Source organism: Danio rerio, chromosome 18 (assembly GCF_049306965.1).
Source record: "Danio rerio strain Tuebingen ecotype United States chromosome 18, GRCz12tu, whole genome shotgun sequence".
Classification (NCBI taxonomy): Eukaryota; Metazoa; Chordata; class Actinopteri; order Cypriniformes; family Danionidae; genus Danio; species Danio rerio.
The window spans coordinates 42,664,755-42,692,498 of NC_133193.1; the positions used below are offsets into that span (position 1 = coordinate 42,664,755).

The following is a 27,744-nucleotide window of genomic DNA, read 5'->3' on the forward strand; positions in this document are numbered from 1 at the left end:
GTATGCATGCAGCAGAATGGAAATTCACATGTTGCTGCGTTCAAAAGTCCAAGCTTTGTGAACTATGGCCTGCAAATTCACATCACATGAATGCTTGAGAACAATAGAAGAGCAAAACATGACCTCTGTACAAAAATGTAAAATATGAAGCAAGCACTCGTTATTATCAGTGTCACATTATCTTGTTCAATCCTGACCCCTTTTTGAAACACCATGTGACAGAATTCCACATGCTTAATCTGTAATGTGGCTGAGGTTTTAACTGCAGGTTTCAAACAACCAAAAGGACTTAACTAGCTTGACCAAGTATGTTTAATAAGAATTGAAGCCTAAAGCCACAGTCACACTAAAGTTTGTGCTTGCGAAATTCAGTAGTACAGTCCTGTGAAAAGGGACGGGAATAAATAATAAGATTAGACATTGATAAAAGCAAGCAATTGGTCCATATTTTAAATTTCTGTACAGAGAGGTCATGTTTTGATCTACTATTGGCCTCACACAATCATGTAATGCAATTTCACAGGTCAGAGTTGCTTGAACCATGCTTTAGCTTTGCAATGCATGAGAAACTTGTTGCATGAGCTTGTGTTTCTGTTCTGCCGCATCTGTATTCATATAAATGGAAGTCTGGCACAAAAAGTGAAATGTGACATCGGCTTTATACAGTGTTTCTTAGGCACATTCCTGGAGGACCACCAGCTCTGCACATTTTCCATGTCACCTTAACCAAACACACCTAATTCAAATAATAATCAGCTCATTTGGAGAGACTTAAAGACTCGCAATGGGTGTGACAGACAAAGAGACATCCAAAACATGCAGCGCTGGTGGTCCTCCAGGACATGGTTTAGAACCACTAGCCTAATATATACATACATACATACATATATATATATATATATATATACATATATATATATATATATATATATATATATATATATATATATATATATATATATATATATATATATATACATACATACATACATACATACATACATACATACATACATATATATATATATATATATATATATATATATATATATATATATACATATATATATATATATATATACATATATACATACATATATATATATATATATATATATATATATATATATATATATATATATATATATATATATATATATATATATATATATACAATGTATAAATTAATTGAATAAAACCTGTCCTGCCTGTAGATTTCCAGTACTTATAGACCTTAGACATTTATTTGTTTGTGCCGCTGTGTTTGATTATAGTTGGAATGCAATTCTGCAGGACTGTGGCTCTTCGGGACAAAACCTGCCCTCTCCTGATATAGGCACACATATGCCACTTGATTTATCCTATAGTCTCCAAACCCTTCTCCTTGCACCTTGACTGTAGCAGGCACTAATCTAAGCCCTCCAGGAACTGAAGTTTGACATAGACACTGCAAGCAGCTAGCTCTCTGCAGCTCTCACATAGTCACCTATTGAAGCCAAGCAGGGCTGCGCCTGGTGAGTACCTGGATGGGAGACCACATGGGAAAGCTAGGTAGCTGTCGGAAGTGGTGTTAGTAAGGCCAGCAGGAGGCACTCGTGTGGGTCTTAACGCCCCAGTATATTGATGGGGACACTACACTGCTCAGTGAGCGATGTCTTTTGGATGGGACGTTAAACCGAGGTCCTGACTCTCTGTGGTCGTTAAAAATCCCAGGTTTAAACCGGTTTAACCCCCACCACACTGGCCAAATTTGCTCACTGACCTCTGTCCATTTTGGCCTTTTAACCATTCCTATATCATAATTTGTCTCCTTTCCACCAATTAGCTGGTGTGTGGTCTGACGCAACATGGCTGCCATCCCCCTCCGACCCCCCCAGTTTGGACCTGTTTGGGTAAATCTGCAAAACTCATTACTAATTCCATCTAGTGACGACAGTGCTCAAAAGAAGTTAACTTACCAGTGTACTGCTTATCCGTAGGTCCTGCTACTTCAGCACTAGTGGTCGCCACAGTATCTGCAAGAGCCACTAGGAACATTTGCTCAAGGCGAGTGAGTCCTGGTAAGCTGGAGTGCATAAGATGTGAAGACAGCACCTGTGCATGTTCGGGGCCAAAGTATGTGGGACCATACTGCGACAGGTTAATCACACGAGACTTCTTCTCTGGTTTTTCCGTGGCAAAGCTCACAAAATCATCAGTGGTGACGGACTGCACCTGAAAGAGGTCAGCATAGTGATCCTCTGGTTGTTTCTGGATGTCACGATCCATCCCTTTACCGGTCTTAGCCACTTCTTCTCCATCTCCCCTTCCCCACTTTGCTTTATAGGATGTTTCCTGGTCTGCAGACAGAAGGGCGTATAGAGGAAGTGGAGGAATGGAGTTGATCTCAGTATAATCTCGTCCACCATCTCGACCGGCAACTATTGTGTCTTTTGCTGTGCTGCCAGTCACGCTGATGGTTCGGGATAGATGCCTCCTGGCACCACCTTCACCTGCTTCCACATCCCTCACCACCGCAACTTCTCCAGCAATGCACTTGACCAGATGTGCCAAGATGGCCTTAGCTCGACGTACCCTTCCAAGGTCCATGAGCTCAAGCAGCTGAGTTGGATGGTACTGCGGGAGAGTGGGCGATAATGAATGGGCAGCCTCAAACAAGCCACCATCTTGAATCACTGCTGGCGGACGCAATGCATCGTCAATTCCCGCACTACCTTCAAAGACACTCTTAGATCGTGCTCTGCCCTCATGCGAAACAGACACGGTGCGTCCTCCAATGCCTTCTGGGGAGGAGATGCTGTTGTCTTCAGAGTCACCCAGCTTCTCTTCCTGCCTCCATTGTGCATAAACCTGCATCTCACAATCCATGCCCACCACCAGGATGCCATCACGCACCCAAGATAAAGACACTGGTAGGGATGGAGTCCCATCCACAGAAGAGACAAGGTTCACAGACCTCAGAAGCACCCAACGAGAGCGAATTCCCTGTTTTATACTTCCTCCAAGAGGCAGGGTGACTGCCATACCATCTTTTACTCCTGTCTGCTCGGTCACAATCCCTGAGATACGGCCGTACATAAGAATGTTGGATCCAACCCCCACCGTCAGGATGTGTGACCCATCTTCTTTAGACAGCCAGTCCAGGTGCACAAAGTGCTTGATATTGGGGCTGTCTTTGGTTACAAACAGATCGGACTTGCTATAAACAAACAAGTTGCTATCGACACTCACACGTGGATCTAGTGTTTTTGCAGGTTTACTAAAATCATCTAGGTGAATCGTCTGTTCCAGAACCCACTCCGAGCCACCCGTCGACTCGCACTCATAGATCGATACAAGCATGGAGAAGTCCTGAGACAGCCCACCTTCGCTTGCGGGTGATATCTGTTTGAATGATATTGCAAGTCTTCCTGTGTAGGAGCAACTGACTGCAACAGGTCGGCCCGCAACACACACTGAGCTGTCATTGTCCTCTTCTTCTTTCAGGAGGCTCCAGTGCTCCCACCGATATGAATGTGTCTCTTCGGGTTGTGGAGCTGATAAGTCCATGTCCACCCTGCAGTGCCAGAACCTGACACGTCCATCAGAACAGGTGGTCACAATCAGGTATGGAGCCAAACACACAGGATAGATAGATGAAGAGCTCAAGTGACCTTGAAAAGAGCACAGGATATTTTGTTAGCCACACGATGCTGAACAACAGAGCACAATACTGTCAAACTCAAACTGAATCCCACTAACCCTGTGTACTAACTACATGACATGCAACAAAGCAACATGATAAAAGGTATCTTTTCCAGGTTAAAATACGTTTTTGTTTCTATTTTTTCTAAATGTTTTTTTTTTTTTTATTGCTGTGACGTAGCTGTTAATGAACAGCATCAATGACTATGACAATAACCATCTCAGATGTTGGTTGTTTGTTTATTCAGTGTTAAAATAATTTGTGAGTTTGAATGCTGTTTTACATGACATTTATTGCTTAACTGAAGCCGAAAGCAGATAGTTTTACCTCAGAAACTAGCAAATACAGTTTGAAAATGAATGTAAGAACTTTGACTCGGTGCAAACCAACAACATCAATCACTCAGCATGTACGTTTAATAATGTTAAAGAGGTTTAACATGAATAAATTCGATTATAGAGCAGGGGTGCCCAAATTTGGTCCAGTAGGGCTGGTGTCCTGCAGATTTTAGCTCCAACTTTCTTCAAAACACCTGGATGGATGTTTCTAGGAACCTTAGTAAAAGCTTGATTAACTAGCCCAGGTGTGTCTGATTGAGGTTGGAACTAAACTTTGCAGGATACCGACCCTCCAGGACCAAGTTTGGACACTCCTGTAATAAACCTAAACATTTGGTTGGGAGTGCAGTCCACTATTCTGCACCTCTGAATGGATTTAGTATTCAAATGTTTCTGTCATGCCACGTCTGGTGCAGACAGCCAAATTGCTTGTTGCTGGAATCTTGTCCTATGGCATGTAGTAATATACTTTTTTATTAGAGCTGGACGATATATGAAACATTTAGCCTACAGTATGAGAGATATTATTTTATTGTCCTAAAATATGCCAAGTTCATAGTTTGTTGCTTGTAGTGATGGGTCATTCTTGAACGATTCGTTCATTTTGACTCGAGAACGATGAGTTCTCTCAGGGAGTGATTCGTTCGTTTGCGCACGTGAACATTTGTGCAGGTGGAGTAGAAAATTTGTTTCTCTTCCGAGTCTTCTATCGAGTTTGAGTCGTTCGTTCATCACGTGAAAGACAGAAGCCAATCATATGCATTCAGAGCCAGAAAAAGATTTAATCTGTACATCTTTCGAGTCCTCGGGTTTCAGTCATCTCTCTTTACATGCTGTCACGTGATGAACGAACGACTCAAAAACCAGAAGATTTGAAAGATGAACTAATCATGGCTCCTTTAGGCTCAGACTGTGTGCATTGGTTAAGCTTATAGGGGTCTGTCAGTGTGACGAATAAACCACTCAAATTTGAAAACCTGTCAAAAGAGGTGAGCTGACATAATCATAGACAAAAGACCAGGTAAATAATACATGATTATTCTCTCTTTTTTTATAGCATCCTAGTTATGACTTGTTTGTAGTTTGATCAATGTTTAGGCTAGTTGCAGATTAGTTTGGAAGGAACTCATAACATTTTAATATTATTTTGTCAAATTGAACAAAATTATTCGTTCATCTCAATGAACGAAACTCAAAAGTCCGAGTCAGTAAAATGATTAACTTCCCATCGCTCGCTGCTCATGTATATATTTATGATCATACCAGCTGATGGTGTGGCTCTGATAAGCTCCACCCCTGGAGGCAGGTCTAGTCGCTGACTGTAGACCAGTTTAGAGCTCAGGATGAGTTTGCTCGCTGACTGCAAGTTGGCGGAGGAGGAGGAGCGTGGCAGTGGACTGTGACCCGGAGTGATATCAGGAGATGAGTCAGCATTGGTCTGACTCAAAGGAACCGTCAGCTGGTTCTGGAACATGTAGTCATTTACGGGTTCTTCTGTAGGAATCAGCAAAATGTAACAGTTATCAATAATGACACTAATCACTAACATGCATGATATACTAGTTATACCTCAGATCCAGAGAAAGAAAGAGATAACTAATAGCACAGATATTCTAATTTACAAACATACTGACATAGTATAATACACAGTAATTTACTGATGCTAAACAGAGCATGCAAGCAGAGGTCAACAATTACCAGTAAATTTGTTCTGCCTTAAATTTTATTTTTGACTGCCATACCTATCAGTAGTCATTGACTTGCTTTTTGTGAGTAAATTAACATTGCATTAAAGAGGACCTATTATGCAAATTTCACGTTAAACAGCATTATGTGGCAACATATATATATATATTGATTAACTTTTTTATAATCACACTTCATAAAAATGTCTGCAGAAACATTTTGATTAACATTCTCCCTTTGTACAGACCATTAGAGGGGGAAGCCCCGCCTGTCTGCCCCTATGCTGACACATTGGCATTTGTAGCTCCACCCTCTTTTGAAAAGAGTGCTTGGAGGACACTAGATGCAGCATGCGCGAATAAATCTCGCTATTCGTGCATAAATAGACGCATGAACATTTAGTTTACTCAATTCATTTGCGCGTCAAATTCGCTTAATTTGCCTGTCAAATTCCCTTGGCAATAGATGAGGATTCACATCATGGATGGGGCATTTGTCTGCCCAGTGACTTTAGCTTTATTGCTAACATGGATTTTATTTAAAAACCTGTGCTTCATATGCTTTAGGAAAGCTGAAAAACAGCATAGATTCATTCAGCGCCGAGCCACTAGACCCTTTCAGAGTTCATCAACTCCCCCATAATCTATACCTGCATGATTGAAGCTTTCCGTAGTACTTCCGACTGAGCCAAGCCCAGTTTGAAAGCATTTTCAAAAGATAAAAGGCAAAAAAAAAAAAAAAAAAAAGGGGGGGGGGGGGGGGGGGTTTGGGTCGCGGATGAAAATGAAGTCAGGGGTTCTGGTGGGCCCCTTATAGTATCTCTGGTGGCCCTAAAACGGAGTAAGTCAAACTTTATCCCCCCTAGTGGTGCCCCTGGCTGTTGTCCCATGTAGGCAGGAGGATTTCCCCTCGAGACACCAACAACAGGTGCTACAACATGGTCAAACTAGAGCAAGCTCCTGATTGGTTAACGTGGAGCAAATTTCCGCAAAAGTCCAGCCGCTTTATTTGTGAAAACTGCATCATTTGGACCACCTCATTTGTGCGAATATTGAAGCAGGATGTCTATTCGCATCTTAGGGGAAGTTTCAAAGAGCTGTAAAATACGATATTTTTAAGTCTTGGGAACCTTGAGTCAAGTGCTAAAGTGAAGAGTGCGCCGGAGTGTTGGGGCGGAGGAAAGTGAAAAGCGGGGAGGGGCGGCATGGCAGGGGGTGGTGCCGTGGACAAAAATGAAGTGGGGGGTTCTGGTGGGCTCCTAATAGTATTTCTGCAGGCTCTAATACGGCGTAGGCCTCATTTCCTCCCACCCTAGCGGCGCCCCCGGCTATTGTCCCATGTAGACAGAAGGATTTCCCCTCAAGACACCAACAACAGTCACTACATTATAATCACACCCATACTAGAGCAAGTTCCTGATTGGTTAATGCGCCGTAAATGTCCACTAAAGTTCAGATCTTACACCTTAATCAAATGCGCACACCGCTCAATTCGCACCACTTCAATCACGCAAATCGCGTCATTTGCACCGCCTCATTTACGTGAATCGTGCCGAACGATGTCTATTCGCATCTTTGCATTGACTTAACATGTAAATCACTTGTGCTTGATGCTTCATTTGCATCTGGTGTGAATGCACCATAAAAAGGAGCGGTGTCAAAGAGCTGTAAAATAAGAAATCTCGGCCGGCTCGAGATCTGTTGGTGATCATTCCCCTCTCTCTGCTCCCAATGCTTTCCTGTCTGAAACCTCCACTGTCCTATATTATTATAAGGCTGAAAACCCCTAAATATATATAAAGATATTTTGAAAAGTCTTGGAAACCTGCATTTTATTTGTTTTTTTATGGAAGTCAATAGTTACAGGTTTAACATTTTTCAAAATATCTTTTTTTGCTTTTGAAGTCACTTGAGGGTGAGTCAATTTTCATTTTATGGGTGAACTATCCCTTTAAAGTTAGAGGTTTTATCTTTAATTTAGATGTATTGTAAAACGCTATTACGGAGATAATGAGATATAACAAAGAAAATAATTTGACATGAGTGTGAGAATTGGCTTGGGCTATGAGCGATTGAGCGGAGCGCAGTGGCACAGAGCTGAACGGCACAACACGCTGCTTCGCTCATATGCTCTGATGCCCAATGGATAAATGAAGAAATCATTTCCTGGTAAATTATTTCCATCTCTGAAAAGGAAATTAGTCATTAGAGGCAGCATCAGCTTTCCATTCATGAGACTCCCTTCACAGTTTCCTCTCAGATGCTATCCGCTGACAGATGTGTCATCATTTCACAAATAACCCACTTCATACGCACCCACACACGCCTGCACCGAGCGCAGATGAAGATGCCACATCTGTAACACTGAGTTCCTATTAGCATCCTTCTCGATCACCACCAAATAGAACTTCTCTGAGAACGGTGGTGGCTGGTAATCTACAACAAAGACAACCCAGATATAATGTTCTAAAAAAAATGTGTGGAATGGATATCAAAGGGAACGAAAAGCTTTTTTTTGTACCTTCTCCAGAGGGAAAACTATTAATGTTGAAATCTGGAATGTCTTCGTGTGGTTTGTATCCCAAAATAAAATCCTCCTGGAATACGTGGAGCAGCTGTGTGTTCGAGCCGCACTGAGCAACACAAACAGAACATTATAATACTGCACACATTGTTGAGTGTGATTAGTTACTGTAATTAAATAAATTTTCTGCTCAAAATATGAGGGATTACTTTAAATGTTTAGGTAATCTTTAATCTTTAAATATTTAGGTAAACAGTAAATACTGTACAAATATTCCACAGTTCTAAATAAATCAATAAATTCAGAGAAGCAGAGTAATATATATATATATATATATATATATATATATATATATATATATATATATATATATATATATATATGTATGTATATATATATATATATCTATATATATATATATCTATATATCTATATATATATATATATATATATATATATATATATATATATATATATATATATATATATATATATATATAATTTTTCTGTGCTTAAGAAAAAAATTCATTAGTTAAAATTATTTAAAAAGATATAAATTAAATGTTTTCTAAAAGTATGTCATTTTATGGTGTGAAAAATGGAAAAATGAATATGAAACATTTATTTGAAATGTTCTGTATTTTGATAAATGTACATAAAAATGAACTTTGGTCACTTTATTTTGATGGTCAGTTTGTTGAAATTAAGTTACATTTAAGTACATCTACATGCCAACTAATTCTCATTAGATTATAAGTAGACAGTTAGGTTGGGTTAGGTTGGGGTTAGGGTTAGTGTAAGTTGACATGTACTTGGAAAGCTTTTTATAGTCAGTTAAATGTCTGTTGAAGAAGCAGTATCAGCAGTATCATACAAAGTGTTTTTTAACAAAACAAAAAAATCTGTTTCACTTTAATAAAAAAAAAAGTTTATCTTAGTGGTTTCATTTACTTTTTTGAAGTAAAAAAACTGTTTTGAATTTCTATCGTCTATGCATTGATATTCGTGTGTATTTTTTACCAAGTCCTGTAATTAAATTACTTAATGAGTAACTACTTTTCAGAGTTTAAATACAATTGCAATGATGTAATTAATTACTTTTTGAAGTAACTGATTGCACACCACAACATTTTTGAATTGAAATGGACAAAGAAAATAATGTTTGACGTGTGTATTCTTTGTACAGTTCAGTAATTAAATTACCTAATGAGCAGGGTCAGACGGAATCTGCGGACGCTTTTTGCTATTTCTGCTGAGAATTTTGCAATAATCTGCGGATTTCTGCGGAATGATTTTGGAGTGTCAAAACTAAAACTGTAATATATTAAATCAAAAATAATATCTTTTTAATTTTATTTAATGTTTAAAATGCAAATTCAATTAGATTCACTTTATTTGGTAAACAAAGCAAGTCTCTCAAATAACATTTCTACTAAAAGACAGAAAATAATTAATTAATAAGAATTAGTAATTAGTAATTAATAAATCAGATGAACATCTTCATATTAGTCAATAATATTACTGTAATTAATTTAAAAACTGAATAAATATAGATTTATACACATTTACTCAAGTAAATAAACAGAATTAATGACGGGCTAAAAATCTGCGTAATTTTGCAAAAAATCTGCGGAATTCTGCATGCACAGATTCCGTGTGGGTCTACTTATGAGTAACTAAGTAACTTTTCAGACTTTACATAAAATTGAAATGATGTAATTAGTGGTAATTAATTACTTATTAGAAGTAACTGATTTCATGCAACAACATTTTTAACAGAAATGGAAAAAAATCCAATTTGATTTATTTAGAAATAAATTCTATTGTCTATTTATTAAGATTTGTGTATTTTTTTGTTCTAAGTAATTAAATTACTGAGTAACTATGTTACTTTTTAGACTTTAAATTCAATTGTAATGATGTAATTAGTCATAATTAATTACTTTTTAAAGATTCCACACAACAACTTTTTTTTTAAAAAGAAACTGAAAAAATCCAGTTTGACCAAATTAAAAAGAAAAAAAAGGTTATTTTCTATTATCTATGCATTGAGATTTATATGTATATCTTGTACTAAGTCTAGTAATTAAATTACTTAAGTAGCTAAGTGACTTTTTAGACTTTAAATACAATAGTAATGATGTATGTAATGACTTTTTTTGAAGTAACTGATTGCATACAACAACATTCTTAAACAGAAATGTGCTGAACCAAACTTACAAAATGATGAACACCTCACCTGGTTAGTAATGACATCCAGCTCTATGATGCAGCCGGGTCGGGCAGTGGACTGCTGACTCACAATGTTGAACACCTCACCCACCAGTTTCTAAACGCACAACCAACCATCAGAGATAAACAATCAGATAAACTCTGATGACATTTATCTTCAGTTTATTGGCAAATAATGACATTACTTTAATCCAATCTAGACTAAAAGGCTCTTACTGAGGTCTCTGGGTCGGAGAGTTCATCCAGTAGTTTGCGGGCATCCACCACCGCCTGATACAGGCGGAGGTTTTTCCCATCAGAAGCCACGAAGCATGCACTTGCTGAGTTACAGTATGTTCCTAACACAAACACAAACACTTTTATTAAGCCCAACAAAATAATAACTTAATAAATAGCATTACATAACATCTGTCCACTTACTGGTAAAAACATAAGTGAAAGCTGAATTCTCCACAATGCGGGAGGGAGTTGCCAGGGGTGGCACACATGTAGCATTCTTGAGTTGTTTTAAGTGTGTTGCTAGGCAGTGGTAAAGTGTTCAGTGTACTAACTTTGCAGTTTCTAGGGTGCTCTGGGTGGTGGGATGCGCTGTTGCTAGGTTACTGAGATCTGAGATGTTCTTGCTAGATGATGACATGATTTTGGTGGGTAGGCAGCTAGAACGTCGCTAGGCAGTTAACATGTTGTGTTGTACAGATGATTTCTCGGGTGTTGCCACTGTGTTCAGTGTCCGACCTTTGAAATAACTGGTCACTTAATTATTAGAGTGTCCCTAAAGAGTTTATAAAGTGTTCTAAGCAGCTGCTAGGGCATTGCTGGGCAGTTTCTAAGTTGTTGTGAGAGGATGAAATGGCATTGCAAACCAGTTTGATATGATAGTTAGTAGTTCATGTGTGGGGCTAATTCAATTTGTACCCATTACGATTAGTATTTTGGATAACAATCTGGAAGTATTATCTGGGATGTTGGTAGGGGGTTCAGAAAATGGAACACTGCTGGATGCTGCTTTGGTGTTCAGGCAAAGTTTCTTGGGTGTTCTGGGTAGTTGCTTAGTTGTTTATAAGTACTGCAGTGGTTTTAGGTGTTTTTTTTTATTTTATTATTACTGTAGCTGCGTCCCAAATGGCACACTATACACTATGCACTCATGCACTATGTACTTATGCACTTACACACTCAACAGGATAGTATATGTATGTAGTATCGTCCCAAATGGCACACTAATGTTTTTTTACTAAGCGGAAATTCAAACCGTTTCCCTGATGACGTTTGACGGTTGCCAAATCAGTGAAATAAACAACCAAATTATCAAATAATACCTGCCGTGAGTATTGCCACGTTCACCATCGGGAGGCGCTATAATCACTCTAGTAGGAGAATTTTGCTTTCACCATCCAAAATAAATAAAGTTACTCAACATGTGCGTCCGATAGCTCCGCCCCTTTCGCTACGTAAGCAAACCTGTGGTCGTTGAGTGCGTGAAGTGTCCATCATTACACACTTCATTTTAGCGGCTGAATGAGTGCATTATCCGGGTAATTAAAGTGCACTTAATATTTTTAGAGTTTTCAGTGTGAACACACTACTTTCACTATTTATACTACAAAATGGCGTAGAATAGTGCATAAGTATGCCATTTGGGACGCAGCTTATGTTAATCGATAACAAGCGTAGTGTATACCTAGCTTTACTTTCCAGCAGTTATGTCCAAACTTGATCCTGGAGGGCCTGCAGAGTTGAGCTTCAACTTCAACCTGCCAGAAAGTTTCTAGTTTACCTACTACGAGCTTGATTAGCTGGTCCAGGTGTGTCTAATTGGAGTTGGAGCTAAACTTTGCAGGACACCGGTCCTCCAGGACTGAGTTTGGAAACCGCTGATTACAGAAGCACTCCACTATATTTGAAAATAATCTCACTTTACAACTTGCCTAGAGTTAAATAGTTTTCCATTTTTTAATCCATTCAGCTGATCTCTAAATCTGGTGGGAGCACATTTATCTTAGCTTAGCATAGATCATTTAATCAGATTAGACCATCTTGCTCAAAAATAACCAAAGAATTCGGATTTTCCTATTTAAAGCTTGAATCGTTAAATTGTGTACTAAGGCCGAGTTAAAAAGAGACGTTGCTATTTACTAGGCTGATATAGCTTGGACAATATGCAGTAACAATCCTGCATCAGGCACAATGCAGAACTGATGTACATGTAACCCACCGGTCCTACTACACCCAACCCAGTCTGTGCTGGGATCGAACCAGCAATTCTTTGTATGGGAGTCGGTTGCTCTATCAAGAAGGCTAAAGACCATGGCCTCTAGTGTCTGTTGCTAGATCACCTTTAGAGGTCAGAGGAATGAGGTGTGCCTGCATAGCCCTTCGCTAGCTGGTCTTCATTACACTCAATCTGCTAATCCTCACTCCCATCCCGCACGAGCCCCCACATGTAACCCATCGGTCTAACTGCACCCAACCTGAGCTGGGATCGAACCGGCGATTCTTTGCATGGGAGTCGGTTGATCTTTTAAGGAGGCTAAAGACCATGGCCTCTAGTGTCTGTTGCTACAGCACCTTTAGAGGTCAGAGGAGTGAAGTTTGCCTGCATAGCACTTTACTGTCTGGTCTTCTTTACGTTCAACCCCCTAAATCTCACTCCCGTCCCGGACAAGCCCCCACATGTAACCCATCAGTCATAGTGCACCAAACCAGTCTGAGCTGGGATCAAACTGGTAATTCTTTGTTTGGGAGTTGGTTGCTCTATCAAGGAGGCTAAAGAACTTGGCCTCTAGTGTCTGTTGCTAGAACACCTTTAGAGGTCAGAGGCATGAGGTTTGCCTGCACAGCACTTCACTAGCTAGTCTTCGTTACACTCAACCCCCTAAACTTTACTCCGAGCCCCTAAATGTAACCAATCGGTCTTACTACACTTTACTATCTGGTCTTCTTTACACGCAACCCCCTAAATCTCACTCCCATCCCGGACAAGCCCCCATGTGTAACCCATCAGTCCTAGTGCACCAAACCAGTCTGAGCTAAGATCGAACCATTGATTCTATGTATGGGAGTCGGTTGCTCTATCAAGGAGGCTAAAGACCATGGCCTCTAGCGTCTGTTGCTAGATCACCTTAAGAGGTCAGAGGAGTTAGGTTTACCTGCATAGCTCTTCGCTAGCTAACTGGGGACTATTTTCAGGGACTGCGTAATATCATTGTGCCTGATTGAATTATTTATGCTAAGCTAAACTAAAAAAAGTGTGAGTTTAATATGAGTGTTTCTTTAAGGTTGGTATGGAAACAGCAATGGTATTAAACTCACCGAGCACTGAGCTGGGGATGAGTGTAGGCAGCCAAGCCACATTGGAGAATGCAGATGTGTGGAGAGAGTTGATTCTTGCTAGTTCGGACACCCCTCCTGTGCAGGACAGTGGCCCAATGTGATCCACTCTCCAGAGAATCAGCTCACTGTAGATCGCATTTGGGTCATGGAAAGTACGCGTAGCTGCATTTCGTAGCTGTTTACGAGGAATGCCTCTCATTGGCCTGGTGGGCTGTTGAGCCACGCCCCCAATCAGATCTCCATCAATGCTTCCGGATCCAGAGGGCGGAGTCAACAGTGCATTGTGATGCGATGATGTCAGAAGTAAGGGAAGTACAGTGTGACAAGCCAAGTCATTGAGATGGAAACGGTGCCCGCAGTAGCGGAACTTGTGCGAAACCGTGAGGACATTGGAAAAGGCAGACTTCTCAGCAAAGGTCACAGCCCATTGGTTGAGGGAGCCGTCTACGTGTTTAGACACCATCATGACAGCAGGGCCAATGACAGCAGCGAGAGAGTGTCCGAGAGAGCTGAGACCAGCAGAAGCTGATGCGCTCTGAGGAACTCGACGCTCGCTGCGCTTCTCCTCCAGAGCACTGCAGCTGTCCTGGTCCATAAACGTACAGGCGTACATCATGATGTTCTTACTGAGAGAGTTTGCATCACCCGTGGGGAATGCGACAGGGATACGAGACGAGAATGATACCTGAAGGAGAAAACAAACAGGTTTTATTCAGTTTGTGTGTTGAATTGAATCGAGTAACAAAAAATGGTCCATCAAAATGAGGTTTTTAATAGTCATCACCAACGAAAAGAGAGTATAGGGTGAGCGATATTTAAAAATACCTTTGGTTGCTTACACAACCACTCTTGACCTTAAAATTCTAACAACAACGTGTAAATTATTTGTTTTTGTTAACATTGAATTTATTGCTTTTAAATGGAATTAATTTGTTAATTTGTTAGTATTTATTTTAGAACTTGTAATTAATTTAATTTAATTTAGATTTTATTTATTTAATGTATTTATTTGTTATTAACATGGAATTATTAACAAATTATTATTAACAAGAATTTCATTGATTAACATGGAGTTTATTTATTATTAACATGAAATTTATTTGTTTATTTGTTTTTTTTTAGAATTTGGAATTTATTAAATATTATTTTAATTACCTTTTGTTTTATTAGTAACATGAAATATACAAATTATTATTAACAAGAAATGCATTTACTAATATGTAATTTATTTGTTATCAACATGGAATTTATTTGTTTATTTGTTATTATATATTTTGAATTTGGAATTTATTTAGTTTCTTTAATTAAGTTTTTATTTAATTCATTTACTTTATTTGTTATTAACATGGAATTTATTTGTTATTAACATGGAATTTTTGTTTATTTGTTATATTTATTTTAGAATTTGGAATTTATTTAATTAATTTTTTAATTTTATTTGTTTAATTTAATTATTTGTTATTAACATGGACTTATTAACAAATTATTATTAACAAGAAATGCATGGTATTTATTTGTTATTAACAGAGTTTATTTGTTATTATATATTTTAGAAATTGAAATGAATTTAATATATTTAATTTAATTTTAGTTTAATTAATTTATTTGTTATTACACATGGAATTTATTTGTTATTAACATGAAATTTAATTATTATTAACAATAAATTCATTTATTAAAATATTTTTTTTAATATGGAATTTATTTGTTTATTTATTATATATTTTAGAATTTATTTAGTTTTTTAATTAATTTTTTATTCAATGTATTTTATTCATTTATTTGTTATAAACACAGAATTTATTTGTTATTAACATGTAGTTATTAACAAATTATCATTAACAACAAATTAATTTATTAACATATAATATATTTGTTATTAACATGGAATTTATTTGTTTATTTGTTATTCTATTTTAAGAATATGGAATTTATTTAGGTTATTTGATTTTATTTATGTATTTGTTATTAACATAGAATTATTAACATATTATTATCAATATAAAATTCATTTATTAACATGGAATTTATTTGTAATCCATCAACAAATTACAACACTGACCATAGTCTGTCGTTTAAGTTCATCTTGACAGTGCTAATGTTGGCCAATACTGGCAGGTTCATTTATTTTGAACAACTTGATATATCTTATCTGGTGTCAGCGGCCTGGATTATACTACAATCTATATCAGGGCTGTCAAAGTAAAAATCTAATTTAACCTAAAATTGTATCAAATTAAATGAAAGCAGAATAAAAAATGATGTCTTGTTGATACCCTGAAAACATTTTTTAGAGGCTCTTATTAATACTTGACCTAAATTAATTACAACTCATGTTTTGTCAAATACGGGAGGCCGCATCTTAATGAGCCCATTGTTGCGATGTCAAAATCATGATTCTTAAATGACTATGTGACTATCAAATAAAAGACATATTTGAATAGTTTGTTTATTTTTTATTTTATGTATAATAGTGTTTTAATTGGTTCATAATGGAACACTCCACTTTTTGAGGAAAAATAATAATTTTACATAGGATAATTTTACATCTCTCCTGGATTTAAAATTATCCATGAATCTATTAAGCCGATTTCTGTGTCTGGTTGGATTATTTTTAGCTTAGCCTAGCATAGACAATTGAATCAGATTAGACTATTAGCATCAAAAATGATCAATGAGTCTTGTTCATTTTCCTATTTACAGCTTGACCCTTCTGTAGTTACATTAAATACTAAATTGAGAAGGTTGCTATTTTGTAGGCAGATATGTCTCAAAACTATGCTCTCATTCCGGCGTAATAATCAAGAAACTTTGCTGCCGTACCATGGCTAACACATACAAACCTCTCTCACACAGCAAAATCGAACCCCATTTTTTACACTTTGTAACCCAGCCTTACCTGAACCTGTCTGAAGATTCCAGGTATGAACTCATCCAGGTACTTGACGTGCCAGACAAGGAAAGACCCGTCGTGTGGGTGAATAGTGAAAAGCATATCCGGACTCTTGTTCCATTCCAGTATGAGTGTCTCAAGCTTCCGATCCAGCAGAACAGAGGGCAGAGGAACGCTGCTGCTCGAACCAGGAGAAGAGGCCTTGGTGCTGCCCTCCTGATCGCCCTCCTCATGCTCTGATGATCCCTTATCAGACATCTCATCCAGATCTAAAAACAACAACAACAACAACAACAAAACATATCATGAATTGTGTAGCAGTGAGTAATTTAAATACTGTTAAAAACCTCTATGAATTTAGCTCATGCCTGTTAGTAGGCTCATTTTACAACTCCCCAGGAGTTAAACAGTTAGGTTTTTCCATTTTTTAATCTATTCAGCTGATCTCTGGATTTAGCTTAGCTTAGCATAGATCATTGAATCAGATTAGACCATTAGCATCTTGCTCAAAAATAACCATAGTTAAAACATCCATATTTATTTTGACTCTTTACATCATGCACTAAGATTGACATAAGTTCCTATTTTCTAGGCTGATATGGCTAGGACGATATGCCGTAACTTCATTTCAAATCTGTACACTATTTTTTGTTTATTTTAAGGCAGTACCAAAGTCAAATTTGGCCGTTCCTTCCTGTTCAAAGTCCTCAGTGGCTTGTTCCAGGTGCTGCTCAGAGAGTTTGCGCAGCTGTTGCATGAACAGATCCATGGAAGTGGTAAAGCTCAGATCTTTATTATTCAGCCAGTGAACCACAAACCCTCCGCTGGCATCCTCAGAGAACAGGCCTGATCCAGCCAGCGCTGCAGGGATATCTGATGGCAGAGAGAAAGATCACACTTCTGTTCGTTTGTGTGTCTATTTGCAAATGCATACAGGACAGTTGAAGACAAAATTATTAGCACTCCTGTGAATTGCTTATTCCTTTTTTATATATTCCCCAAATTATTTTAACAGAGCAAGGATTGTTTCACAGTATTTCCTATATATTTCTTTTCTTTTGGAGAAAGTTTTATTTGTTTTATTTCGGCTAGAATAAAAGCAGTTTAAATTTTTTAAACCATTTTAAAGTCAATATTATTAGCCCTCTTAAGCAATTTTTTTTTCCGATAGTCTACAGAACAAAACCATCGTTACACAATGACTTGCCAAATTATCCTAACTTTAACCTAATTAACCCTGTTAAGCCTTTAAATTAAACTTCAATCTGAATACTAGTATCTTGAAAAATCTAGTAAAATATTATTTACTGTCATCAAGGCAAAGATAAAATAAACATGTCATTGGAAATCAGTTATTAAAACTATTATGCTTAGAAATGTGTTAAAAAATATTTTCATCAAACAGAAATTAAGGAAAATATATACGGGGGCTAATAATTCTGACTTTAAAGGTATAAGTGAGGGGTGTGCGATGTGAGGATTTTGATTGTGGATAATTAAAATGCCTTTAACATGTTTTTAAAATTAAGAAATTAGCTTGGCTGTGCTGCTCAGATAACTTGCAATACAGTTAAACCAACAAAAAATGTGATATATTTGTGAATCAGGAAATCCTGGAAAAAAAAAATCAGAGATACAGGTCATAAAGATATTCTTGTTTTGCCGTTTTATTTTACATTCGTCAGGAATCAGACATAACCACATAACCAACAACCCCCCCCCCCACCCCCGGTTAATTTCTCCCACCCCCCCAGTAGGAATGTTTGTTCAACACATTGATTTATTTTATCTTTGCCATGATGACAGTAAATAATATTTGACTAGATATTTTTCAAGACACTTCTATACAGCTTAAAGTGACAATTAAAGACTTAACTAGGTTAACTGTTCAGGTTATGGTAATTAGGCAAGTTATTGTATAATGATGTTTTGTTCTGTAGACTATCGAAAAAAAATGCTTAAAGGGGCTAATAATTTTGTCCTTGAAATGGCTTTTTAAAAGTGTAAAACTGCTTTTATTCTAGCTGAAATAAAACAAATAAGACTTTCTCCATAAGACAAAATATCAACAGACATACTGTGAAAATTTCGTTGCTCTGGTAAACATCATTTTGGAAATATAAAAAAAAAGAAAAAAAATTCAAAGGGGGGCAGGCTAATAATTCTGACCTCAACTGTATGTGTGTGTGTGTATGTATATATATATATGATTTTTTTTTGTTCTTTTTTAAATATTTCCCAAATTATGTTTAACAGTGCAAGGATATTTCACAGTATATCTGATTCTATATTTTTCTTCTGGAGAAAGTCTTATTTGTTTTATTTCGGCTAGAATAAAAGCAGTTTTTAATTTTTTTAAACACCAATTTAAGGACAAAATTATTAGCCCCTTTAAGCTATATATTTTTTAGATAGTCTATAGAACAAACCATCATTATACAATAACTTGCCTAATTACCCTAACCTTCCTAGTTAGCCTATAAATGTCACTTTAAGCTGTATAGAAGTGTCTTGAAAAATATGTAGTCAAATATTATTTACTGTCATTTTGGCAAAGATAAAATAAATCAGTTATTAGAAATGAGTTATTAAAACTATTATGTTTAGAAATGTGTTGAAAAAATCTCTCCGTTAAACAGAAAACGGGGAAAAAAATAAATAGGGGAGCTAATAATTCAGGGGGGCTAATACTTCTGATTTTAACTGTATATTTATATATATATATATAACTGTTTTAGATTTTCCATAGATCATTTTTTAAATCATATTTTCACCTGTGTTGGGATTGATGCTGGCTGAAATGTGGAAGTGGCAGAGGGCGTTGGCATGGTGTGAGATGTGCCGGTGGGTTTCGTGGGATCCCAGCTGACTGGGCAGCACCTCTGTGTGGGCCACCAGAGCAGATGATCTTCTGCGGCCCCTGCGCAGGTGCTTCAGGTGGTGGATAGACTGCGTGGAGAAAGACAGTTTTCACCAAATCACATAATTCAAACACAGCAGACCAACGTGAATTTTATGTACATATCAAGAGTTTAGAAGCATAAGTCGCTAAACACCACTTGACATTAAGTGAATGCTTTAGGCACTTACTATACCATCAACAAACAGTTTAGGTTTAAATCATTTAAATCGCAGAGTCAGTGCTTTCAGAAATATCAGTTTGTTGGCAAAAGCCGCTAAACGCCACTCGCCTTTGACAGCAAAAGCTGCTATATCCTGAAAACCAATAAAAAGTGCGAATCGAATCATATGTTTTCAATGTAGCGGCGGCCTAATATGCCGGCTTTTATGAGGAGATCGTTTTATTCTCTTTCCGATTTTAAAAGACAGAGTTTGATGAATTGGATGAGACTGTCCAACTGTCAATGGCAAATGAAAACGTCTCTAACCTTAAAACTCTGTGCATTATAAGAAAAAGAAAACACAATGTGCAGTCAGAAGTGTATCATGCAATCATAATGTTTGTTTGAATGAGTCCGATTTACTTTACATAAACTGCAACTGTATTTCACGAAAGACAGAGTTAAAATGTCGATCCTTTATCCCACTTGGATGCTAAAAGGATAAACAAGAGACCAAGACCTTAAATATGGTAAGAAATGAATGAATGACAGCTTCTAAAAGTGTCTGAGAGGCATCCTTTTTTGCCCAGTAGGCCTACCTTCTGTTTTATTTACCATTCATTCATTCATTCATTCATTCACTCATTCGTTCATTTTCTTGTCGGCTTAGTCCCTTTATTAATCTGGGGTTGCCACAGCGGAATGAACCGCCAACTTATCCAGCAAGTTTTTACGCAGCGGATGCCCTTCCAGCCGCAACCCATCTCTGGGAAACATCCACACACACACACACACACACACACACACACACACACACACACATACACTACGGACAATTTAGCCCACCCAATTCACCTGTTCCGTATGTCTTTGGACTGTGGGGGAAGCCGGAGGACCCGGAGGAAACCCACAGGGAGAACATGCAAACTCCACACAGAAACGCCAACTGAGCCGAGGCTCGAACCAGCGACCCAGCGACCTTTTTGCTGTGAGGCGACAGCACTACCTACTGCGCCACTGCTTCGCCCCATTTTATTTACCAATTAAGCAATTTTTTAAAAGATAAATATAATATATAAAACAATACCTTATTTATATTAATTCATAATACCTATTTTTATAGTAATGGAAACTGCACAGATATTGATGTTTCACAATGTTTTTACACAACAATATTTGAATCTACCAAGCTTAGCTTACAATGTTTGCAATGTTTATATTGCTCTACTTACATTAAATCTATCAAATCTATCTGTCGTCATTTCAGATATTTGGGCACTTTATTGCGCAGGGTGAATGAGAGGGCGCACCGTGTAAATAATATATTTTAAATAAACTGCAAACAAAAAAGTATATAAACTTTTCTCTGATTCCTTCTTGAAACTCTTCCCTTTTAGTCACACACCTGTTTGAAGGCTCATTATTCAGCTCATTATGCAGGTCTTTGTCTTCAGGTGTGACTCACTGCATAGTAATGATAGTTCATGCCTTCTCGCATAAACCATTTTCGCTCAAAAAGTGACTTAGAAATTTTCATTCATTATATTGTTTTCTGTGAGCAAGTGAACAAGATGATTCTCATATCATTTTAAAGCAAAAACACTAGGCTATAAGACCCAGTTTTCAAAAGTCTTGTGCACAAATGTTCTCTGTGTGTGTCACAGCCTTGTTTCAGTGACTTCAAAATTTTTGTTTTTCACTAACCAAGCATAAATGTTTCTTTCTCAAAAACACAAACACATACAAACATTCTGTTTAGGTATTATTGTAGCCCAACTTGTGCTGTTTACAGTGTTATCACCATTTAGCCATTAATATGTTTTTAAGATACTGAAAACAACACAAATGTCAGTGCATGTCAAAACTTCTCCAGAGCCCCAAAACACCCTCAGACCCCAGAGGGTTAAAGGGATAGTTCACCTAAAAATTAACGTTTACTCACTATTTACTCATCTTCAAGTGGTTACAAACCTTTATTACATTTTTACTTCTGAAAAATACAAAAGAAGAAAAGCTGAAAACCTGTAACCATTGACTTTCATAGAAGGAAAAAACAAATACTATGGAACTCAATAAATAATACTCTTATTGAATCTTCTTTTTTGTTCAGAAGAAGAAAGAAACTCATAAAGGTTTGAAACAAGTGAACGAACTAAAAAAAAGACAACTAAACATTTTTTTTTTTTGGTGAACTATCCCTTTAATTCAGGTTTGTGTGAGTGTTTTATTTTCATGTGTGTTTCTGCATGCTGACCTCCAGAGCGTGCTGTATCTTGTCTTTCTGAGCCATGTTTGGCAGAGAGGAGCTGAAGCTGGTGCTGTTCTCTGAGATCTGCCCCCCCAACAGACTGTCCTCCGGCAAGAGGGTCTCACTCCACAGACGACAGATGCCATCCGCGCAGGACGTCAGCAACACGTTACACACTGAGCCCCTGTGACACACACATACACGCACAATGAGAAATCATAGTGTGGGCGGTGACGCTAAAAAGCGCAGCAGTGTTTCCTGCACTGCTAAATCTCAGCAGAAGAAGTTATATTATGCCTTTCATTTCAGAACATGCCACTCTTTTGGTTTTTGTCATTATAATCTGAAACATGCTGCATCCATAACTTTTATTTCCAAAAGACTTAGGATGCAATTAATACCAAGCAAGTAAAACATGCACAAAGCACACAAACATTTGGATTTGTGCTATTTTGATTATTATTTATATTTTTTTAAATAAAAAGTTTAATAAAAGTGCATCCTAAATGAAATACTGTATGATTATTATTATTATTAGGAATGAGAGAGAGATTTGAGCATTTGTGTACAGTAGTACATTTCACACGCATTTTATTTTGGTTTTCGATTATAAAACATGTTGTTTATATTGTGTAATTTTGGTTGTTTTTACAATTTCTGTATATTATTTAATCATTTTCTTCTCTGGATTCTGTTTAATATTTGTGACACTTGAGTGCATTTTCAGAAATTGAGATTTGTGCATTATCAGAAAGTTGAAAAAAATAAGCTTTACAATGTTATACATATATACAGTTCATCCGGAAAGTATTCACAGCGCTTCACTTTTTCCACATTGTTTTTATGTTACAGCCTTATTCCAAAATAGATTAAATTCATTTATTTCCTCAAAGTTCTACACTCGATACCCCATAATGACGAAGTGAAAAAAGATTTTTTGAAATTGTTGCAAATTTATTAAAAATAAAACACCTGAAAAATCACATGTACATCAGTATTCACAGCCCTTGCCGTGAAGCTCTAAATTGAGCTCAGGTACATTCTGTTTCCACTGATCATTCTTGAGGTGTTTTAGCAGCTTAATTGGAGTTCACTTGTTGTGAATTCAGTTGATTGGACATGATTTAAAAAGGCATACACCTGTCTATATAAGGTCCCAGGGTTGACAGTGCATGACAAAGCACAAACCAAGCATGAAGACAAAGGAATTGTCTGTAGACCTCAGAGACAGAATTGTCTCTAGGCACAAGGCTGGGGAAGGTTACAACAACTTGGGGAATGACCTTGATTGGCCCAGCCACAGCCCAGACCTGAATCCTATTGAACATCTCTGGAAAGATTTGAAAATGTCTGTACACCGTCGCTTCCCATCCAACCTGATAAAGCTTGAGAGGTACTGCAAAGAGGAATGGCCAAAAATTCCTAAAGACAGGTGTGCCAAGCTTGTGACATCATATTCAAAAATACTTGAGGCTGTAATTGCTGACAAAAGTGCATCAACAAAGTATTGCGCAAAGGCTGTGGATACTGATGTACATGTGATTTTTTTCAGGTTTTTTATTTTTAATAAATTTGCAACAATTAAAAAAAAAAAACTTCTCATTGTCATTATGGGGTTTTGTGTGCAGAATTTTGAGGAAATAAATGAATTTAATCCAGTTTGGAATAAGGCTGTAACATAACAAAATGTGAAAAAAGTGAAGCGCTATGAATACTTTCTGGATGCACTGTATATATTTGAAAACTTGGAGTCTGTGGGTTCAAAATATCTAGGTACTGAGAAAAATAGCCTTCAGGGCATCCAAATTAGGTTCTTAGCAATGCATATTACTAATCAAAAATTTAGTTTTTTTACTTATGTTTGCAGTAAAAATTTTTACAAATTATCTTCATGGAACATGATATTATCTTAATATTTTGTAATGATTTTGCAGCATTATATTTTTGGCAATATTATTATTTAGTAATAAATATAGTAATATTTGTGGTACAATCTCACATATAGTGTTTGTTGTTTTGTAGTGTATTACGAGCTACCAGTTTTTACCACCTTTAATTTTTTTTCTTTATTATTATTATTTCTTTTTTGGAACAATACAGTAGTGGTGAAAATTAATACATTTTCTTAATATAGAACTCAAATATTTTGAAACAAAACAGTAACATTTTAATTTCCATTAAAACATTTTAACTTGTTTGAGGATATTTTGAGGACAAAAATCCTAAATATTGCATTATAAGCTCAATAGGGTATATGCAGAGCTAGTGCTTCTTCCCATTCTGATAAACTTCCGGTAAACTTTTTCCATCTATTTATGGAAATTTATTTTAAAGACATGGTGGGGAAAAATTTTATTTAATTCAGTGCTTCTTGTACAATCTAAGACCCACTTTATATCGGATATCGAAGTGGAGATCGCTGATTTTTAAAGAAAACAGACCTTAAACACGCTGATTTTGTAATGGCATACAGTTCACCGGAAGCGCTTGACCCAGGCTACAAACAAATTAAAAGCTCTTCCGTATACTTCTGCATATACCCTCTATTTTAAAAACACAATAAATGCAGAGATGTTTTTTTGACATAATTGTTTTTTAAATAAAACCTTTTACTAAATGTATGTATATTCCTTCATAACATTGTATTGGATTAAAATAAGAGTTCCAAGTAATTCTATCTTGATTTACCATAGTAGTCAAAATGACAGCATGCATTTCAGCATCTGTTACTTTTCCCAGGGTTAGAGTTACCTAACACAACTTTCTGACAGCAAAAAATGAATTTAAGTTAGACATGTCTTTCAAAACAACATATTCAGTGGCGCAGTAAAAACAAACAATCAAGCTCTCCAGCTTGTAGTGAAGGTGAGGTGCGCAACTTTGTGGGTGGTCTTGTAACTCGTACACATTTATACGCTGCATAACCAAAAATACTGTATTTTTAAAGTAACGACTTCATAAAATATGACAACAGACATGTAAAGCATAATTATTTCAATAAAAGCTTTAAATGTAAATATGACGTCTTAAAAGGAGAAAAGTAGTTATGGAATTCCGGTAGGTCCAGTGTTAATAATGCAAAATAGAATTGGTTATATATATAAATAAATAATAATTACTGAACTGAATACATGCATACTTGTAGCTGCGACAAGACACAAGTTGAATCTACCATGCTAGAAAAAGCAGTGTATCTTCTAATTAAAGCGTTGTTGCTATTGAACAGGGTGAAGGAATCTGTGTTTGACATACTTGGGCATGTATTTACTGGTTTTCCTCCAGGAAAAGCCTGTGACTGTACGTGGATGAGCCAGATAGACAAATGAGAAATGAACAGCTGGGGCCTTTTTATCAGTCACATCTGGCAGGACCACGGCAGATTTCCATCCTGTGGTGGGATACCACACTTTCAGCAGACAGTCATCCTGAGGGAGAAAATGCTTCTTTTATTACAAATTTTTGGTTCTGAGTATGAGAAAGAGAGAGTTTATATCTTATTGCTTCAACAGTTTGATGGTAAAACAGAGAAAACTTTTAAAACATTTAAAAAATAATACATAAGATACAAATCACAAATTTTTTAAAGATAAAATTGAGTAAATGAAAATTAAATTTTGAAAGAAATTTTTTTGAGTCGCAGTTTCCGGTTCTTATGAACTGTAAATGAACAGTTCACTCAAAAATGACTTGTTTTTTTATCCTTTATTTACTCTTCAACCCTGTTTGACTTCCTTGCTCTCGTAAACAAAAAAAAATGCTTTAAAGAATTTTAGTAACCAGTAGCTTTAGTAGCGCTACATCAAAATCATGCCCTTAACAGAGCAAACTCCTGATTGGTTAATGCGGCACGAATGTCAACCAAAGTTAAAAATTTTTCATATCAAGTGATTCACACGAATCAAGTCAAATGCCTAAAATGCTCAATTCACGCCGTGTCAGTCACTCAAATCTCATCATTTGTGCCTCCTGCACAAATATCACCAAAGGATGTCTAATCGCGTCTTTGCATTGACGAAACTCACGATTCACAAGTCATCTGCATCTGGTAAGAATGTACTATAAAAAAAATTCAAAAATCCAAATGTTTTTATACATCACTATATTTATTCATTGATTTTCTTTTCGGCTCAGTCCCTTTAATAATTCAGGGGTCGTCACAGCGGAATGAACCACCAACTTATCCAGCATATGTTTTACGCAGCAGATGCCCTTCCAGCTGCAACCCAACACTGGGAAACACCCATACACTCTTGCATTCACATACATACACTATGGCCAATTTAGCCTATTTAATTCACCTAAACAGCATGTCTTTGGACTGTAGGGGAAACCGGAGCACCTGGAGGAAAACCACGCAAACACGGGGAGAACATGCAAACTCCACACAGAAACGCCAACTGACCCAGCCAAGGGTCGATCCAGCGACCTTCCTGCTGTGAGGCAATTGTGCTACCCACCTCACCACAGTGACGCCACATCACTATATTGGTCCGACTAAAAATACTTAAACACACCTGATGACCTAATTAAGACTTACTGTATTGGACCAAAACATTTTCCAGCAACGTTAACAACAACCAACTTGTTTTAACATGACATATATTAAGATATTAGGGAAGATATTGCTCCCCTAAATGGGCCTAATTCCTGTCAGTTCACACTTTGCTCCACCTTTCACAAATGGCTGTTACAAGAAACGCCAGTTTTATTAATGTGTTTGCCGTGCTGTGGCGGTACAGACAGTGGTAGACATCATTTTCAATGAGCAATCAAACTGTAGGTATAAACCTGACATGTGTATGTTGTGTACCTTTCCAATAGTGGCAAAGTATTCTCCATCTGGAGACCACTGAGTGATGAGAATAGCAGCAGCAGTCCTGAAACAAAACACATGAGATACATTTTACAAAAAAACTAGTAAAAATAAATAAATGAATAAATAAATAAAATATGCTCTACGCTAATTTAAAAATAGCAAAATTATACTTTTCCCATGACACACTGCAAAAAAATGGTTTCTACACAATCGATTTGTATTGGGGCACCATAAAGGAATTAAGTTCAGTTATTAGGTTTTACAAATGTAAGCAAATTAAACATAAAACAATTGAGTTTTCACCACAAAAAAAACAGAATTGCGTTTTTTCAGCTAATGTTAAATAAGTAGTTTGAACAAACAGCAAGAGTCATTTTTATGAGTGTATGAGCATTTGAAGTAGTTTAATTCCTCAAATGTGTTTTCATGTTCAGTAAATCTGACAGGCGGCATTAAAGATTTAGCATGCAGACAGAGGTGGAAGAACACTCACTTGCACTGCCAGACACACTTCCAGTCGTTAAGTACGAGTTCAAGAGCTCTGTCATCATTCAGCTGACTGTCCTCTTCCTCTATCAGGGCGTCACTGGCTGGAGGAGCCCAGAGCTGCAAACGCTCTGTCGCCGCCAAGATACGGTTGCCTACATATTAAACACATGTAATTTGTTAGGGATTAAGTACATCTAGGAGGTTGTTATCACAAAATAAAGCCTGACAGGAAGTCTGTTGTACTTGATTAAAGGGAATGCAAATGTATTTTATCTCACTTATTACACAGCTGCTTGCCACAAAAAAATTAATTAATTAATTAATTAAACAGAAAACAATGTTCTGAGGCATAATAGTTTATTAATTATTCTATTAATTGCAAAACTGACAGAAACGAAAAACAGCTGATGGAGTACACACTAACCTGTGCATTATTCAG

At 36.8% G+C, this 27,744-nt stretch overlaps 1 protein-coding gene across 1 annotated transcript in view; it reads right to left on the reverse strand.

Annotated features, from left to right (window-relative positions):
* dmxl2 (Dmx-like 2) overlaps nucleotides 1–27,744 on the reverse strand; it is a gene marked incomplete at its 3' end in the record, with an annotated part of 117,798 nt that overhangs the window by 65,413 nt on the left and 24,641 nt on the right. Inside the window, 14 exon segments of the mRNA NM_001302235.1 lie at nucleotides 1,959–3,653; nucleotides 5,287–5,517; nucleotides 8,025–8,144; nucleotides 8,230–8,341; nucleotides 10,472–10,561; nucleotides 10,681–10,802; nucleotides 13,777–14,482; nucleotides 16,697–16,959; nucleotides 17,360–17,563; nucleotides 19,465–19,639; nucleotides 22,007–22,184; nucleotides 25,253–25,425; nucleotides 26,811–26,877; nucleotides 27,310–27,457. Coding sequence (NP_001289164.1) covers nucleotides 1,959–3,653; nucleotides 5,287–5,517; nucleotides 8,025–8,144; nucleotides 8,230–8,341; nucleotides 10,472–10,561; nucleotides 10,681–10,802; nucleotides 13,777–14,482; nucleotides 16,697–16,959; nucleotides 17,360–17,563; nucleotides 19,465–19,639; nucleotides 22,007–22,184; nucleotides 25,253–25,425; nucleotides 26,811–26,877; nucleotides 27,310–27,457 — 4,284 coding nt within the window.